Raw genomic sequence first — 19,205 nt, forward strand, 5'->3', positions numbered from 1 at the left:
AGAAGCAGTTCAGACACAACCTACAATTTTCTCAAGTACTAAAGTAATTTCTGTCATTCTAAGGCTTTCTCTCTGTTGTTGTCTCTCTTTCTCAGTATCAGATGGTTCTTAAAAAACTCTTACCTACCATTCTGAGTCTAGCAATGAAATGAAAATACAGGTAAAGCTCTTGGCCAGGGCAGAAGGGCAGACTCAAATCTGTTATGGCAAAAATAGGTAGATCTTTATTAGCAGTTAATTTGGGCAGTCAGATTTCTGCTTGGCAGCTTGTAGTGTAACCATGCCTTAGAGCCCATTACATTCAGCTTCAGAAAGGTATTGAAAAAGCACAATTCAAAAGTGCACTTAGACATGTGCCTAAAGTTCAACTTCTGTATTAATGAATAAGATTCAGCAAGTCTCATTTCAGTTCCTTCATGAAATGCCAATCTAAATAAATGTAAAAGCACATATAATTATGAATAACCCATGATTTTTTAATTTTTCCTCTCCTTTGTGTGACTGACCAGACAAAGCACAGTAAAACTAGTGACAGCCAGGCAACCACCACTGGTGCTATTGCTACATCCCTATCAAAAACATAACTAATCTCCTTGGTCTAGAGGCAAAGATTCTAGTGATTGTTTCTAACACATATCTGTTCAAATACTTTCTACAGCTGTCACATACCTGCACTAAACCTCAGTTACCTATGCTACAGCTGATATATCTTTACAAGCTTTTTCATAAAGGTTCCCTTAGCCAATGAAGGACTGGCATTTTTAATCACTACAAAGTTACCATTATCTCTCTGCAGCTGCACAAAGCTTTTGATTATTGACTCAACTGGATTTTTTTAAGAGTCCACAAATTTGAGGGCAGACACTGTTTTACCCCATTACTGTCTTCTGATAATAATGCTGAACATGTTTAGTCTACATGCAAAAAAGTAGGAGACAGAATTGAATTTCTGTGACAACACTTTGAAGTCCTAAATGAAACTGTGGAAGCAAAAGTCCTAAACAAATAGATTATTTTAAAAAAATGCATTTGGTCTGTTTAACAGACTGACTTAATAATATCTATGGCACAGACCTAATACTTTTGATACCCAAGTAAATGGAAAACAGAAACACTAGGACAAAAGTCAATTTTATAAATGGCAAAACGGATGAACAGAGATATTGATGGGTCCAAAGTCACTCAAGAATTCACTATAAATTTCTTGCTATCAATTCCTGTGTCAATCACAAAATAAGCATGCCTTCTATAGAGTGTTCCTGCCAAAAAATTCTTTGATGGCAACGTCTTTGAACACCACAGAAATATTTGGATAGGATGAGGTGGAACAATGAAAATCATAGCAATGTACATGTAAATGATAAAAAGGGATTTTAACCAGGTATTATAAAATGTGAAGATTGTGATATTACTGATAAGTCACCAACCTTGGAGGTATTTAAAAGATATGCAGATGTGGCACTTAACGACACGGTTTAGCAGTGGACTTGGCAGTGTTGGGTTGTCATTGGACTCAATGATCTTAGAGATATTTTCCAACCTAAATGATTCCATGATTCTACTTGCCATTAAACTGAGAAGAGCTAAAAAAACCCAGTCTGATTCACAATTCACCCACATGCCAGTTTCTGTGTTTTTTTTGGAAGCCTAACAAAACTCCTCTAGTCACAAGGTCTCTCTTTTACCTCATTCTGCCTGTCAAAGGATCATTTTAAACTTAAGTCATTGCAATGCTATTTCTAATCATGGATATTCTAGTATATTGATAGAATAGTAGATAACACTGCTACTGAGTAAGATTTGTCAAAAAAAAAATAACTTTTTTTTTATATGTTTATATAGCTTCATATGTTTAGGCTATGTTCAAACACAACTGCTTGGCCAGTAAACATACTTTAAAAGGGACTGATATTAGCCAATGTGACACTCACCTACAAGAAGGACAGGATGGAGAATCTGGGAAACTAAAGGCCTGCCAGCATGACTTTGGTGCCAAGGAAGGTTATGGAACAGATCATCTTGAGTGCAATCACATGGCATGTGCAGGACAGTCAGGAGATCAGGCCCAGCCAGCATGGGGTTAAGAAAGTCAGGTGCTCATTGACCAACCTGATCTCCTTCTGTGACAAAGTGATTTGCTTATTGCATGAGGGAAAAGCTGTGGGTGCTGTCCATCTGGACCTAAGAAGAGCCTTTGACTCTGTCTCCCATAGTATTCTTGTACGGAACCTGGCTGCTCACAGCTTGGATGTGTGTGCTGTTTGCTGATAAAAAACTGTCTGGATAGCTGTGTTGCTGTTGAGCCACTAGCAGAGAAGAAACCTGGATTCCCAGCATGGCATAGAAAAAAGGCCCTTTATTATTTTGAATCCAACCTATATAGACTTTTCAGAGGTCACCCAGATTGGCCAGTCAGAAACCTCCCCCTAGGCCTGATTGGCCAGGCCCGAACCGTCCAAATCTCGAGACACTGTTCTAACAACATCCAAACTTTATCTTTGTTTATAAAACACAGAAGAAGTTCTCATGGGAAAGACCTGTGCTAGCCACATGGCTGAGCCCAAAGAGTGGTGGTGAACGGCGCCACATCCAGTTGACAGCTGGTCACTCTAGTGGTGCTCCGCTGGGCTCACTATTGGGGGCTGTGCAACGTATTTATCAACAACCCAGAGAAGGTCAAGTGCCCCTTTAGTCAGTGGGCAGATGATACCAAGCTGAGATGGAATGTTGACATGATGAGGGTAGGAAGGTTCTGCAGAAGAATCTGGACATGCTGAATTGATGGGCCAAGACCACCTGGAGGTTCAAAAGGGCCAAGTGCCAGGTCCTGCCGTTGGGTCATAATAACCACAGGCAGTGCACAGCTGGAAAGCTGCATCGTGGTAAAGGGCCCAGGGCTATTGATCATGAACAGCGCCTGAACGTGAACCAGCAGTTGACTAGGTGTCCAAGAAGGCCAACGACATCCTGGCTTGTGTCAGCACGAGTGCGGCCAGCAGGACCAGGGATCGCGCACCCCATAGTCAGCACTGGTGAGGCCACACCTTGAGCTCTGCGTTCAGCTCTGAGCCCCTCGCTGCAAGAAGGACTCTGAGGTGCTGGAATGTGCCCAGAGAAGGGCTATGGAGCTGGAGAAGGGTCTGGACCAGAAGTCTTACGAGGAGTGGCTGAAGGGATGTGGGGCTGTTTAACCTGGAGAAAAGGAGCTCTCTCCAGCCGCCTGAAAGGAGGTTGTGCCCAGATGGAAGGGGGTCGGCCTCTTCTCCCACACAAGTGGCCTCAGCCTGTACCAAGCAAGATTTATATTGGATATTACAAAACATTCTTCCACCATAAGGGAATTGGACCTGGCCGCCCAGGAAAGTGTTAGAGTCACCATCTCTGGAAGCGTCAAAAAGAAGTGTAGAAGTGGTGTTTGATTCTACAACAAATTCGTGGCCGCAAACGCGTATGTACTACGGGGTCACACGGGCGGGTCTTTTCTCTCTCTCACGGGGCGAGCTCTCAGACACTCGGGACGCGCCGCTGACCGCAGCTCGGGTTCCCCACGCAGCTGCCCGCGCCCCGGAGCGCACCCTGCCCGTGGGGCGAGCGAGGGCCGCAGCTTGAGGGCAGCCAGCCCCGGAGCGGCGACACCGCCGCCTCCCTTCCCACACCGGAAGCGACAGCGGCGCGCGAGGGGGCGGGGAGGGGGCGGGGCCGGCGGCCGGGCAGGTACACCCGCGCTGCAGCTCCCTGGCCCCGCCCCCACAGGCCCCGCCCTCCCCGCGGGCCCCGCCCCTTCCCCGAGCGGCCGCGGCGGGGGAAGGGGGATGAGGGAGCGCCGCGGCGGCGCTTGTGGTGCAGCCGCGCTCGTCTGACCGGGCCCCGCGCTCCCCGCCGCTTCGCCGGCCCTCCCTCTGCGCTGCCCTCCCTCTGTGCCGCCCTCCGTGCGCTCCGCTCCGCACCGCGCCGCCGCCCGGGGCGGGGGAGTCGCGGAGAGTGGATGCCTAGCGGGCACCCCCGGGGCAGAGACCCGCGGACGCCATGGGCTGCTGCAGCTCCGCCGCGCAGGTGAGTGGCCCGTGGCCTCTTCCCCTCCGACCCCTCCGCCGCTGGGCCGTGTCACACCCGCCCGCGGCCCCGCTAGCCGCCTCCCGGCTGTGCCCCCCGGCCCCGGGTCTGCCCCTGTCGCTGTCCTGTCGCTGCGCAGCTGCTTGTCCCCTCCCCAGCCCCGCTCTCTGGCGGCCGTGCATCCCCTTGTGCCCCTCGCAGCACAGCTTCCCTTAGGCTGCGCGTCGCTTTGCTGCCTCCCACCACCGGCGCCTCGCTTTCCTGAGGCGGTGCAGCCCCTCGCTACACCTGTAGCGCCGTTCTCTCGTGGCTACGCGCTCGCCTGCGTCCCAGTCTGTAACCATACTCTCTCAGGGCTGGGAACCCCTTGCTTTCCCCCCTCCCCACTTCACGCTCCCGCACCAACATCTCTGCCCTCCCGTGACTTTGGCCCCCTTGCTTTTCCCTCCCGTAGCCTTGTTCTTTCGTGGCTGGCTACAGCCCCCTTACATCCACTCGCCCCAAGCTTTGATGCGCACGGACCGTGCACCGTTTTGCTCCCTCTGTAGCTGTGCCTTTCCCTCTCGTGGCTGTGCACCCCCTTGTTCACCCCCCATAGCCTTGCTCCTACCATGCTATGCACTTCCACCCTCTGCATACTGTTCTGCGTGCTGCTTCCCCTGTAGATCAATTTCACCTTGCCCCTTCTTCCCCAGCTCTACTTTGGCTTTGCAATCTTTGCCATACCCTGCTCCAGTTCCTTGCTATGGCTGCAGCTGCAGACGTCCAGTTCTCATCTGCCGTCCTCGTAGTGTCTTGCACCACTGTCCTGTGATCCCCAACCCCCGCCCCCGCCATGCCTCAGTACATGTCCCTAGATAGCTCTGCACGCCCTGCCCTTCCCTGCAGCATGTTCTTTGGGGTCCCTACTGCCCCACCCCATAGACAGAGGCTATCCATAGGAGGAAAGTCATCAGGCCCAGGGCATCCCTCAAATCCACTGCCTCTGGAAGGGAGACAGTCCTAATCCCAGCCTCCTTCCTCACTCTATGGCCAAGGGTTCAGGTGCCTCCCTACATGCATATCCCTGTGTGTGATTGGTCCCGTTCACATCTCTTGTTTCCGAGGTCGGTTTTTCTTTCTTCCCCCTCCCCCTTCGCTCTGCTTTGCCCTTACTGACTCCTTTTTTTTCCCCCAGAGTGGTGCTGCCAGGCAAGGCGCAATCGGGAGCTCCACCCAACGCTCCAGTTTGCGGCTCTGCTTCCCATTTTAACTTTCCCTTTGAACAGCACGGCGAAGCTATGCTGGCTTTTTGCTTGGCTCTTTTCTGAAGGCTGTAGTGCGAACGATCACGACTGATGCCTTGGCTGTGCCTTTCTCGCTTGTAAATGTTAGTTTCCTTTGGCTGTGTCACTTGCAGTGGCTGAATCCAGCTTCCAGCAGACTGTTTATGTGGGAAAGTCCATCTTTGCTGTCCCAGATGACTCATCACAGAGATGAGTTTTTGTAGCTCATCCGTTCAGGCAGACTTTTTTTTTATATAAGAGCTCTGTCCTTCCAATGCAGAGCACTGCAGAGAGCTGTCCAGTTGCAATAGGGAACACCTTTTTGTATAGCAAATTTGCTGCAGAGAGGAAGGCAATCAGCTTTATGGTGCATGAACAAATGGTTTGAATTAAGAGAGTGAGATATGTGCTAAATGTTAGGGGAAGATTTTGAAATTGTTCAGTCACTGCAGTAGACTGCCAGGGATATTGTGAAGTCTGTATTGTTTGAGGTTTGCTAAAAAAAAAAAAAATTAGATAAACATCTGTCAGGAGTGGCTTAAGGAAAGCTGATACAGACTTGGAGCACTGAGAGTGAAGTTGATGTTTTGAAGTAATGTTTTGAAGTTTTTTCCAACCTAATTTTCTGTGATTCCTATCCAAATTGCTTTTCTTAAGTGTTTTGTAGGCACTTTGTAGCTCTTCTGTATGAATCTGAATTGCTGTTCTGTGTTCTTTTCTTAAAGGAAAATGCAGGCATATTTGTGGGTAATGTTAGAGAATGATTTGGTTTGCATGTCTGGGATATCATAGGTTTCAACTGACTAATTTTGGTTTTTTAGTGAAATCTGTGTTCCACTGCCAGGTTATGTGATGTTAATGGTATTTTACTAAACTTTTCAATTGCCTTCCTTATGCATGGCAATATGCAGAATATACAGTACAGTAATTGAGCTTTGTACCCTATACATATATAAAAGTGTAAAGAACAGCAGTTTATTTAATTTCCTAACCATAAGCAATGTTCCGTGTCCTCAGGAAATTCAAATCAAAGGCTAGTTGCTGAATATTCAATCAGCAGTTTTGTCTGGTACATGGATTACAGAAACCTTGCTACCTACAATACATTAGCATTAGCTACCTAGCATTAGCTAGGTAGCATTACATCAGATCCTTAATGTCTGTCTTATCATCCCTGTTATCATTAAAAATAAATGTTGTGTTCCTCATCTGCTGTGGTCTTAGCACTTCCCACTCTTACATTTTCCTGGGCAGGGGTCCATCAGACATTCCTTCCTATTTCCTCACCTACTTTTTGCTTCTCCCCTTGTAGTTTCATATTGGTCTTTGACATAGCCTCTCCTCATCTTATGAATGCCTTCATCCCTTATGATTTTGTTTTTCAAGTTGGTTTCTCATTAAGTTTATTCTTCGGCTCTCTAGCCTGTTTGATCTTCATCCCATTTCTGTTTCTGAGAGAAATGATTACTTCTGTTTTGATTCTGCCAACCATCTTATTACTGCATCTCCAAGACCCTTTCTCATGAGTGCCACATTCTCCTCTCATTTACAATAATGCACCTACCTGTGACTGAATATTGGACTGAATAGATTTCTTTGTAGTCTTATTCATAGCTTTTATTTCACACTCTGTTATGCATTTTCCCCCCAGATGCGTTTCCCAGTTCCTTTGCTTTGCAGACTGTCTAAAGGCCTGCCTTAGGCCTTTTCCTATGTCTCTGCCCCAGCAGAATCTAAAGATTTCCAGAGAAAAACTGATTAGAATTGACATGTTTACCTTTATTCAGCACTATTGATTGCTACTCACGGAGATGTATTTTTGTGTTTGTTTTCTGCCTTTTCTGCCTTTTTAGCTCAAAGCCCCATTCATTCAGTTTTTCTGTTTTAATTTCAAATTTCTGGTTTTTACCTCCTGCTGCCATCTTACTCCCTTCCTAATTTTATTCTGATTTGCTATTCTCCATCCTTAAAAATAACAGCACTCTAATGTGTTTCTCTTCTGTTCCAAATTCCTGAACAGAGGAATATATATTTGTTGTCATACATTCTCTCCCCTTTCTTCATACTAAATTAATTCCAATCCAGATTCTTGTTGTGCCAAAATTTTCTTCATTAATGTCTCTACAGGCTTCTCGTGCCCAAGTTGCAAGGTTTCCTCTTCTTTCTTACCCGCCTTGATTTCTATTGTTTTCAATAGTTTATGTAACCCCCTACCACATGATGTCTTATTCTCCCTGGGAGGTCTGTAGTACCACAGAATTTTCTGAGTTGGAAGGAACCCACAAGGATCATTGAGTCTAACTCCTAAGGGAATGGTCCATGCAGGGATAGTACTGTCCTTGTGTAACTGCTCACTGCCTTCTACTCTCTGATTATTTACTTCTCCTTCTGACTGTGGTTATACTTCCAGCCTTTCCCCACCTGTTGTTAGCTTCCTGCTTTACCAATTTTTTCAACTTTATCTTTTATGAGTGATGTTAAATTAAACTTAATGCAACCATGCCAGACTTTCTTCCAGATGATTCTTTCCATTGTTCCACTGCTGTTTTGCCTGCTGAGGCAATTAGAAATCATACTTCTTTTCCAGTTTCTTTATTTCCATTATGGTTTTCCAAGTTTGCAATAAGCTCTTTTACTTGCCCTGGTGAAGCATCTCAACTATTTCTTTATCATCACAACCAGAATTCTTGTTTACTTCTTGTTCCTTTTCAGTGTTACCTGTTGTTTCTTTATGGTGTTACAAGTGTGTCATCTTTTTTTCTTTAGGGGCTTGTGCTATTCTATACTTACTTAGGTCACTAAGCTGTCATTTTTTTTGTGCTTACTGTCTCTTGACTATTTCCGTCTTGAACCTTGAGCTTGTAGAGAAAAGCTTCTGCAATGTCAGCTACATCTTAGCAGTTGTCTTAAAGCAGTCTGTGTACTCATCGTTAGTTATTATGACCAGATCTTCCTAATATTTCTTTGAATTGTCATTTAGCCAAGGTGTGCTATCCTGTATGAGATGAAAACCCCTAAAGGAAGGGAGAAATACTGAGGTGGGATTTCTGTCTTCTGTCTGGTATTGCTTTTCATTGTCAGTACCTTCATGTTGTTACAGCCCACTGTCCTCTCTTGGCCATTTCCTTATTATGAGATGAGTGTTTCTTAAGATGGGTGCTTCTGTCTGGATGCGTCTCTTTTGTCATGGATCTGCTGTGCAACAAAGCTTGTTTCTTCTTACTTTTGAGAGCAGTAGCTCTGATATGGGTTTGTGGGGTTTTTTTGTATGTTTGTGCTGTTTTGGAAATGTACTTCTCTACCTAAATGTAGGGATCTTCTGAGCAAATGGTGGATAATTTCTGAGTTGGTAGAATAATTGCATTTCTTTCAAATCTTTAGTTTTACTGAAGAAGAAAAATGGAATTGAGTGCCAGTATTCTCTTCCCTTGCTTTTTATTCTTCTCCTTTATCAGTGATACTTTCTTCTATCTCACAGCATCAATCCATTTTAAAACTGGATTTTCAGAAAGTAACTGTAGGAGTTTATCACCCCTGTGTTGCCACAACTGTTATGTTGTGCTGTAAATCTCTTTGTTTGAAGTAATCTGTACAGGTTTTTTGTTTGTTTTTAAGCAAGAAAACTGATTGTATGGTATAACTCAAATTGCTCCACTGATGTAGTTTATAGCAGAGTTCCATAAAGTTTGCATTGTTATATCTGAGGGGACAGGAATTCATAGATCATGAAATGGAATGAGGTGTGGGGAGAGGCAGACTTTAAACTGCTTTCTCGAGGTACAGTTGTAATACATAATCCATTCTCCCTTCCTGCTGTTCTGCAATTGAAGTGTCTGATTATAGTTAAAAGGTGTTTGCTTTGGCAACGTGTTATAGGAAACAAGGCAATTTATTGAAGTCTTAGTGTCTGTGTTGTGATTGGGAAATACTGTGTGTGTTTAAAATAAACTTACAGTTTCTTACATTAGTGACTTAATCTAAGGTATGTGTGAGAGAAGCTTGAAATATTGCTGGAAACTGGAGGCATGACTGGGAAAAAGAGAGCATATGTTCTTGGTGGTTTTAGTGGTAGCCTTGGTTTTTGAAAGCCTGTAAGAACTTCCCATTATAAGAAGAGATGAAGACAAATAACCCCTGCTATCAAAACAACACTGAATAAATCTGGAGTTCCTAACTTTTAGAAAAAAATGAGTAGTTCTGATGAAATGTCTCTTCCTACCTGTTATGGACAATACAGATTATTAATTATACATCAGCCATATATCTTCAGTTGTTAGAGGTTCTCCCAGTCAAGTTAATATAATAGACATCAAAACATGCCTGTTTCATTGTGGGCATGGGTACGATCATGGGAGAAGACCAGACAAGTAACAGTGTTGATGAAGGGAAATGATGAGTTGTGAATTCTCCTTCAAGGCGATAGGAAGCTTGGTTTCCCTTTCAGTATATTGACAGTAGATGAGGCTTCTGTTCTAGCCTCTGGTAAGCAGATATAGGATGAAGGATGAAGTGTACAAGCAGGATCCAAGATCATGCTAATTAATAAGGCATCTCATGAAGTTGTTTCTGAATTTTTCTGATCTGTAAGCTCTGTTAGTTTCCTGTGAAGCATGAGATGTCCTTTTATAAATGCTGTCGCAAACAACTGCACAGCCTGTGCAAATAATTCCTTTTGATCTTAATGTAGAAAGAAATGTTTCAGCTACATACATACTTGTGAACGCTCCTTACAATTAATTGAGGTATTCCTAGTGAGAACTAGCTGCTTCTGAAGTTCAGACTACCCTTCAGTATCACTTCTTAAAAGTAGTGACTTTACTTTGTCAGGTAATTCAAAGATCGACCTTCTAAGAGCTTCAGGAAATGATAGTTTGTACTAGGAATGAGCATGGGACAGAGCATCTTTACAGTTTTTTTTTTTTTTTTAATACAGTGAAAACAGTTTTAGAGAAGACTGATTCTCTTGCATTGTTAATAGTGAATGTGAAATCCAAAACTTATGTTGTTGTAATCTATTTGGCGTTGAGCATGCTGTCAGCCATTAGACTTTTAGGTTAGTAATTGTGAGAGTATGTCCAGTATCCAACTGATGACTTTTGTTTGTCATTATGAAGAAATGACAGTGTTTGTTAAGTAGTGAAGTTGTCAACCATCTTTACACAGCTTACTCTAAAGGCAAGCTTTGGCAATAACTGTACCTGCCTTTTCAGTCTTTGGGCTGACTATAATTTTTGTTCCTTACAAAATTTATCTCTCCGGTTTCTTTTGTTAAAAGCAGAACTTGCAAACCAACTTAACAGAAACTATCTTTGATATTTTGTGTTTGTATCTTACTTGCTTCAAGCAGCTGTTGGGAAATTGTGTCAATCTTAGGCTTACCTACCAAAAAAATGGTTATGCAGTGTTGTCAGGTGACTTCTACCTGTTCCCTAAACTGATTGCTAATTTTTAGCTCTGTTTGGTGAAACTGTACTGAGAGCTTTGTTATGAATTTTAGAGAAAGAGTTTGCATTGGTGAATATCTAATAAGGTTCTTATCTAATAGGTTTCTGTTCAGTCTTTCAACTACTTTGACGTTTCAGAGACTTAGACAGTAAATAAATGTCATTGCATTGATTCGCCTGCTTTTGCCAGGCCCCCTCTTTTTTCCTTTATTTTTTTTTCCATTTCTTTCTTTTAAGTCTTCTAGGTAAGCAATTTTCTAATGTGGAATAAAAGTGTATAATTTTATGACAACAGCCTCAAGAACATCTATATGTATATTTAGGAAGAGAGAAGTGTAAACTTAATTTTGAAGTTCAGCTTTACAGTCCAACGATTTAGTTTTCTCTGCTTTAATATGATTTCAACACACAGCACTGTAAGAATAGGAGATGATTGCAGTATATTGGAAAGCTGAGATTCCATACTGCATTTTACTTGCTAGTTTCTAGCTGTTGCTATTTTTATCAGTAATGTTGCTAGACTGTGGTGGAGAGCATGATGAGCAGAACATGGTGACTTGTGCCTGATAATATGTAATGTATCTGCTCTTAGTTAATATAGTTTATCAGCTGTCTACAGTGGAAATGAGCACAAGCCTGTTTTGGTTTTAAATTGAAGCCATTCTTGCTGCTCTCCAGATACATTGTTTAATTGAGGGAGAGACCTCTGAATGTTGTATACAGATATACAGAAACAAAACGGGAAACCCATTTAAGTACTTTGTTCAAGGTCATGATAACCACATCCTGGGAATGCTTTGTCAGACTTCCCATAGTTTTTCATAGTTTACTATGAACAACTGCAAAATTATTGTGAACTTGTAAGGAAGTATGCTTATGTAATAAGCTAAGGGCTTGACACATTGTTTCCCTTTCCATTCTCCTCCCACTTTTTCTTACATAAATCAGATAGACGTTTCTTAGTATTAGTTCCTGTTAATCTAATATGCTTTCAACGTCCTCAAGCACTGCCCTCTTATTGTACTCCTGAGTGTTTTTCTTTCTTGCTATGCCAGAATTTTGAACCTGCATTTCAGGACTCTGCGTTTGAGCAGCTGTGATTTTCACTTGGCAAATACATCTGAGTATAGGATGTGTTTTGAAGGAATATGTATCAAACTGGGATGAATGCCCCTATAAGTGGCAACATTGTTAGTTCTCACAGCAGTACTGTGCAGACCATGAGCTGCTAATGAGCTGTGATGTCTTTGGTCTTGAATTTACACCGAGACAGTGCAAAGAACAGGGGCAGCATTTTCTATGGGATGTTCTCCACAGCTCATGCGGAGACTGCTCTGGGATTTCTTGAGGGGTTTTTGTGCGTATCTCAATGTCCTGTGATAAAGCTAACATTTGAAGGCAAAGTGTTTTGTAATTTGTATGTTCTACTAGTCCAAAGATAGAAAATGTTTTGTAATTTGAGATTTGCAGTCTGTAGAAGAAATACAGTTTGAAATTCTGTGAAACAGGTTGGTGAACAAGTAGAAAATTCAAATGTAATGCAGTAAATTGGTATTTGCAAAATGTCTTCAGAAGTGGTGAAATGTTTTGATTTTTTGGTTTTGGAGGTTTTTTGTGGGCTTTTGTGGTTTTGTTTATGTGGTTTGTTTTGTTATTGTTGCTTCGGGGTTTTATTATTGTTGTGGTTTTGGTTTTGTTTGCATGACTGATTTTTTTATTAATGATTAAGAACCATGGAAATACCAAAATTGCATTGAAATGGATATTGTAATCCCCTGAAAAATATTACTGTGATATTTGTAAAGTATCCTTATTTATTGCTGATTTGAAGTAAATACTTAATAATGTGTAATGAAGGACAGAAACAGTAACTAAATACTTTGAGACTTAAAAACAGGGCTTTTGTCTACACATGGCTTGATCTCTAAACTACAAATCAGCAGCAGGTGTGCTGATCATGTCAGCTCTTTATTTAATCAGCTGTGTTATGTTTCAAGATAAATATTTAGGTTGTTAACTGAGGTGAATGCATGTAATCAGGCAGTTTTGAAGCAATGTTTAATATGAATTGACTGTAAAGATGAATGAAAGATGATCTACAGCACAACATATGTTGTATTCAAGAGTGAAGTCCCGACATGTTAGTTTTCAGGGTAAACATCCTTCTATTACATCATTAGTAATACTGTAATGATGCCTTATATGATCTCAGTTTTGCTTATATTATGTCAAAACTTATACTGTTGGTGGAGTCTGAGGACATTAGTGAAATAGAAGATGTGGACGCTTTGAATTGGTGGTATTCTTAATCTGTGAAGAGAAGTAAAGTATAAATTCATTAACCTTCAGTGGATAGCTTTAAAGCAGTGTTACACCATCAGAAAACTGTTCCTAGCATTATTTGTGAGTTTCATACTTGTAACAGGCAGGTGCATCTTTTCAGTGGACAGGGCATTGCAGAGCAAGTGGTGAATCTGAAGTCATTAGAGAAAATAAGGATGTGAGTGCCTATATGTAAAACACTGGTATATGGCTCTGTGTTTGAAGTGTGGCTAGTGTCTGCTTTGCAGTAAATTGAAAAATACACTGCTTTGTTATGAGATTGGAGCAGAAATTCCACAAAAATGGACATTGGAGTCCGCTGTGAGTTGCAGGTCCTATTATGCAGTCCCTTTTGGAATTGCCTCAAGGAGTTTTGGCTTCTTTCTAGAGATGACTGGCACATGCTGCAATAGTGTTACAGTGACAAGCTCTTTCATGCCGGTAAGTGGGAGACATTGCTTCAGTCTTATAAGTCTGGGGCAACTCAAACCTCTGCCTCCCAGTCATTAGCAGCTCTTTGGGGTAGGAGCAGTACTGCTCTTCCTTAGAGGTAGATCCAGGCCAAGTTTACACTAACAATTTTTTGGTGTGTTTATGGAGATATTTTTCTTGATACAATGTAGTTCATTCTTTCAGGGAGCTGGTATAGTTTAGTAGAGCAAAAGTTGCATTTGCTGGTGTGTGTTACTAGTTATCGAGAAATACAAATAATTTGCTGTATAATAGACAAGTTCTGTTGTGAACCTGAGAGATCATCTGAATTCGTGATAGAGTGCTGTAACCTGCTGTTTAGTACTTTGTCTGAACACCTGTAGGTCATGCACAGGAAGTCTGTAGGTAATGGTGAACATTTTAACTAAGTCGACTGTGTACAGTGTTCTTAGACTTCGTGGTGGAGTAGGCTAAGGGTTTTCTATAAAAATGAAACATGGGTGGTGAAGTCATGAATTGAAAATAGGTTTAATGCTTCAAGACTTTGTTCTTAAACAGTGGCTTCACCACCTGAAAATTTTATATAGAGAGCTACTTTACTTCAGTTGTTGCTTTTGTTCTCAGAAGTGTATTTGTGTGGGGAATTGAGTATGTATGCTTGGGGTCAGGACTCATATTGTCTTTCTCTTTATCTCTAGGATTGAAATCTGTTCAGAGGTGAAAGAAGTTCCATTAGGACAATATGCAGTTGCTGCTAGTTCTTCTTTTGAACAGCTGAATAGTGTAGAAAGGTCTGCCATGTCTTGGACAGAAAAATTCCATACTGTCTTAAACCTGGAGAATTACTCTCTTTTATTGGAAACAGTTTGGTAAACAACTGAATTATGGCTCATCTTATTTGTAGGCGGAATGCCTCACAGTAAAGGTCAACATGTGATTAGTACTGTTCTTTAGTTTGTAAAGATGTAAAATGAGTGAAGAATAATCTCCTTAAATGGCCATTAGGAAACATTGATAAATGTTTCAAGAACTGTCTTTTTTTTTCTTTAATTTTTTTTTCTGTGTGGGTATGTTTCAATAGCATGTGAAGGTGCAGGGTTAAACTTAGCTTGCAGGACAGCTTCTGAACTGGATGACTTCTTAGTCATCACCTTTTTAACCAGGCTTGCCCATTTCCCAAGGAGTCACGCCCTTGCATGTCATTTGGTGGTATGCACAGTATTGCAAGTGGACCCTCCAAATTTGAAGCGTCAAACTTGCATCATAGGTGTAGAATTTATGTGTTGTATACTAACAGTGCTACTGGAATAAACCAAATGTTATTTATATGATCAATTGAATCTCTGGTGCTTTATCAGAACCAGTCTGCCTTCTAGGAAAGATGGATGTTGCAGGACTCTAGAAGTTTCCACAAAAGATGCCGATCAGGATGAGAATCCTTTTTTGCCTCTAAAGACCATTTATTAGTGCTGTGTGCGCACTGTGGCTGTTTCCTATGACGATAAATGGCTACACAGTACTTTCTGAATTCTAATTTAAATGAACAGTTATATCTATTTACTCTTCTGTATTGAAGTACAGTTGTGTGTATTTTAAGTTCAGATGTTACAGCAAGGTGATAAATCAACAGAGAATTTTAAGGAGATACAGTTAGATTAATGTGGTTCCTAGGATAGGATTTTGTAACAAATTATGTTAAGATCAGTGGAAGCTGTGACTTTATTCTTACCACCTGTGTGTTCATATGCAAATTGGAATAGTCCTATACTCTCCATTTGCTAGCTTATACTTGGTAGCCGAAGTGAAGCCTAGAATCTAACCTCTTGCCTCTAACCTGCAATTACTTTTCATCCAGTGGTTGTCACTCATGCTAGTCATTTACTGGGTTGCCCTTAATTCAGCCCACTTGCCTCACTAGTACCTCAGTTTTCTTCTTCTTGAGACATGTGATCTAACCACCACAAGACTTTTTCTTTCTGCTGCCCGTACCATGGTATTGCAATGTCATCAGCTGATGACAAATTCCATCTTTATCTTATTCACGTCTTTTCTACTTACCCACAATTTGATTATCTGTTTATGTAGTGCTGCAGATGTTCTTTAATAGGCTTCATTCTTCAGTCTCATCACTCCCAAATTTTACGTTACATGAGACATTCTGTGTTTTAAATAAATTCTCTGTAGCTCCCTGTATCTGTAGTCTCCTGTTGAAAAGCTGTGTTTTTACTTTTTTTTTTTTATGCTCTTATGTGTATTTCACTCTGGTTGTGGCATGTGAGTGCTTGTATTGCAGCATCCAGTACTGCTATTACAGCTGACAGTGAAAGTGGTAACCACTGGTTTTCGCTATGCTGGTTTTGGCTATTCCTGTACAGAAGTACATTTCAGTATGCAGAGGAGACCTACTATTTGGTGCTGCAAAGGTATATTTTAGAAGTTGCAGGGGGAAAGAAATCTGGAAGGAGGATTTCTATGTTTGTTTTGGAGTGATTGGATGCAATAAGTACCAAGAAAATAACCTCTTTTTATTTTATATTTGCATGCAAGTACTTTCAGTCTTGAGAATGTGTAACTCTGAATTAGATTAGAAAGGCCGGTAGTTAATGTCCTGACATTCTGAGATTTCTTCTTCTGCAAGTTCTCTTGCTAGAAAGAAAGGCTAACTGTAGACATTCGGTTTTCTAGGTGTGGAGTACTAAACAGAATTGTAAAACTGCTCCACCCATTGGTTCTGATTCGGTTTTGAATTTGCCAAGTCTTGTGCAAAATAGACACATGGAAACTTCTGAACACACTCATTTGGGTTCTTGAGTAAATAACTCATGAAATCAGCCCAGAATAGCTGTTATGAGCAGGAAAATGTTCCCAACCTGCAAATTTGTCTTGAAGAGAAAGGCTCTTTTGCCAGCTTTCCACTTTTGATTGATAGTGCTCCAGATTCTCTGTGTGTTCATCACAGTACAGGTAGTCTCATGCTTTGTTAATGGCAAGAATATCCTTAGAGAGCATAGCATAAATTATGAAAGCTCTGTTTTAAGAGAAAATTTGAAATAAATCAAATAATGTCAAAAAATTTTTTTGCTTTTTCTCTAACTTTCTTGCATAAGCAAATACTACAGGCTCCTGATCTATCTGGAAGAAAGGCTAAAATGAGTAAAAGTGCTGATATAGGGTTTCAGGCAAAGCATGTCTGCTAAAATGTTACGGTGTTTCTGTCACAATGGAGACAAAGCATAGTTTACACATTGTAGAACCAACAACATTTGTTAGACCTTATGTTGACCATGGATGAACAATTTATGTTGCCAAAGCATGAAAATCACAGTCTGAGTAAATGCCTAAAGGTGTTGATTAGACAGGGAACACTCAATGGAGAGACATATATACCAACATCAAAGACAAGGATAGAGGGCTGTGAAGCTACCAAATAAGATTCAGTGGGAATCCAGAATACAAGGAAGCAACTGGGAAGAAAATAGTAGACAGATAATGGCAGCTAGCTTGGGTTTTAACAAGGTCTGGAGACAAGAAATATATAAGATGGGTTAGGGAAGACGGGTGTCGTTCTGAATGTGTATAATTTCATACCTTGTTACTATGCCAAGTGGTTAAATTGTAAGTTAAGTAAGTATGTAGTGCCTGGTGAAGTTCCTCCAAGGATACATTTTGTTGAGAATACCTTCCTGCTTTTTTGTTTGGTTTTCTAAAGTATTTTTGGGTGGGTTTTTTTTTTTTTTTTGTTTGGTTGGTTTTGTTTGGTTGTTTTGTTTTTTTTTAGCAGAGTAAGAGCTATAGTCAGAGAATTAATTTCTCTGTGTAACCTCCTAACTATGTGCTATGTCATGGCATTTCAAGTTTCTTTTTGACGTATAACTTGCAGTCCACTTAGTAAATAAAATGGATTACTTATGGTAACTGTTACTTGTGGTAACTGTGTCTAGGCAGACAACCTAAATCCTTGCCAGAGCTATTCTAGAGGCTTTTAAAAATCCTATTAAAAGATTTTGTATGCAGATGGTTGAGAGAGGATAAAAGAAACCCTAACAAAACAAACAAAGCACACTCTGCAGTGCATTTTGCTGCTCCCTCTTTTGCCAAGGGCAGTTTACTCTTAAGACAGCAGCTGTAGCTGAAATTTATCTCTGCTGTTTGTAAATAAAAGTAAATTTCTAAAGCATCTAGAGTTTTTGGAGTGAATTTAGGAATAGCAAGCACGAAGCCTTACGTATGTTATGCAATTATGATTATGCTAATTATAACAACATAAATGTCACAATCTTGTTGTAAATGTTAAGTTCGAAGAGTGTATTAGTTTTAAGTGTGAACTGCCAGGATCAGAATATTCAATTTTGTTGAATGTGGGTTGTAGAGTGCATAATGTGACCTTTTAGCACCTCTAACTACTGATTATTGAATAAAATCTAAAGGAGTTTGACTGGTTAGAACCTACAGTGAATTTACAGTTTGAATTGAAACTATTTATCACATCTGTAAAACTATATTTATCACCTCTCTAAGTGGAACTTCTTTAATAAAAGATTGCAAAATTGGCTTCGAATTGCCTAATGTGAAGTCAGACTACTTAGAAAACTGAATTTTTTTAAGCATGACACCTGTAGGATTTAGCTTACCCAATATTTGGCTTTCTCATGGTAGTATTTGAAAAGGTTGCTTTGTGCTTGTGAATTATCAAAAGCCGAAGTCACGAATACCAAAAAATCACCTTGCTAATATCATGTACGTTACATGCTACTGCACTTTTTTTTCTTCTTTTAATTTAAAATATGCAAAATACATACTGGAGATAAAAGCTGTTGACATTTCATCCAGCCATTCTGTTTTAATTCAGTACTGACATTTCCTACCTTGTCAACAAAATCTTGATGATTCTTCAGGGTCTTAAGAGAAAAAAGTAAATTCAAAATTTGAATAGGTTACCTCTTATATTCTGTCCCTGGAGAGAGCTGTTTTGTAGTCTCCCTATATCAGTCTCCTTTTCTTCCTCAAGAATTTAAAACAGTGTCTGCAGTTTTTGGATCTTAGTCAATATATCTGAAGTTTTATTATTTGGGAGCCCGTTGAAAAACCTTGTCTTTGTGACTGTGTACTTTTAAAAGTAGCTATAAATCAGCATTTTTGTTATAACAAATTCTGACAGAGTGGTTAATTTTGTATTACAGCTAATGCTTATTCTGTTGCTAAAACCTTTTTGCCTAGGTGGCTGTTCTTAACAGACTTAAATTATCTTAGAAATGTGCACATATGTGGGGATTTTTACATCATGAGCAGCAAACTGTCTGAATTGCTTCCAACTACCTGTTTATACTTCTCAATAGGCCCTCCAGCACTGAGTATTTCAACCTTTAAAGTGTACAACTTTCCTTTCTGGCACCTAGCAATACAGATGAAAGATTTCTTCACTGAAATGTTAAGCTCAGCTGCCTTATGGCATGTAGAAAACTGTTCTTTAAACAGCAATTTATTGCCTCGTTTCTACATGCATTGTTCTTGTTCAACCTGCTGATAGTGTTTGAAAACCTAGGGGCTTTTGAAAAGTTTAACCCTTTATCCTTCCTGGAAATCAGATTACTGAAAGGTAGCTGTGGAAAACTGCAATAAGAGATATTGTCAATTTCATACCATTAATTTCTGTTTTCTGTTAATAAAGAGACAAATGAAAACAACCTGT

The 19,205-nt window shown here is 40.7% G+C and overlaps 1 protein-coding gene across 3 annotated transcripts in view; it reads left to right on the plus strand.

Moving 5' to 3' along the window:
• The first annotated feature begins 3,780 nt into the window (after positions 1–3,780).
• The window catches only part of SLC44A1 (solute carrier family 44 member 1), an 81,223-nt gene continuing 65,798 nt past the window's right edge, over positions 3,781–19,205 (plus strand). For all 3 annotated transcript variants that reach the window (XM_085043327.1, XM_085043326.1, XM_085043325.1), the window contains exon 1: positions 3,781–4,053. In XM_085043327.1, coding sequence (XP_084899453.1) covers positions 4,027–4,053 — 27 coding nt within the window. In that variant the 5' untranslated portion in view covers positions 3,781–4,026. The remainder of the gene's footprint in view (positions 4,054–19,205) is intronic.

Source organism: Lichenostomus cassidix, chromosome Z (genome assembly GCF_008360975.1).
Source record: "Lichenostomus cassidix isolate B80296 chromosome Z, HeHo_3.0, whole genome shotgun sequence".
NCBI lineage: Eukaryota > Metazoa > Chordata > Aves > Passeriformes > Meliphagidae > Lichenostomus > Lichenostomus cassidix.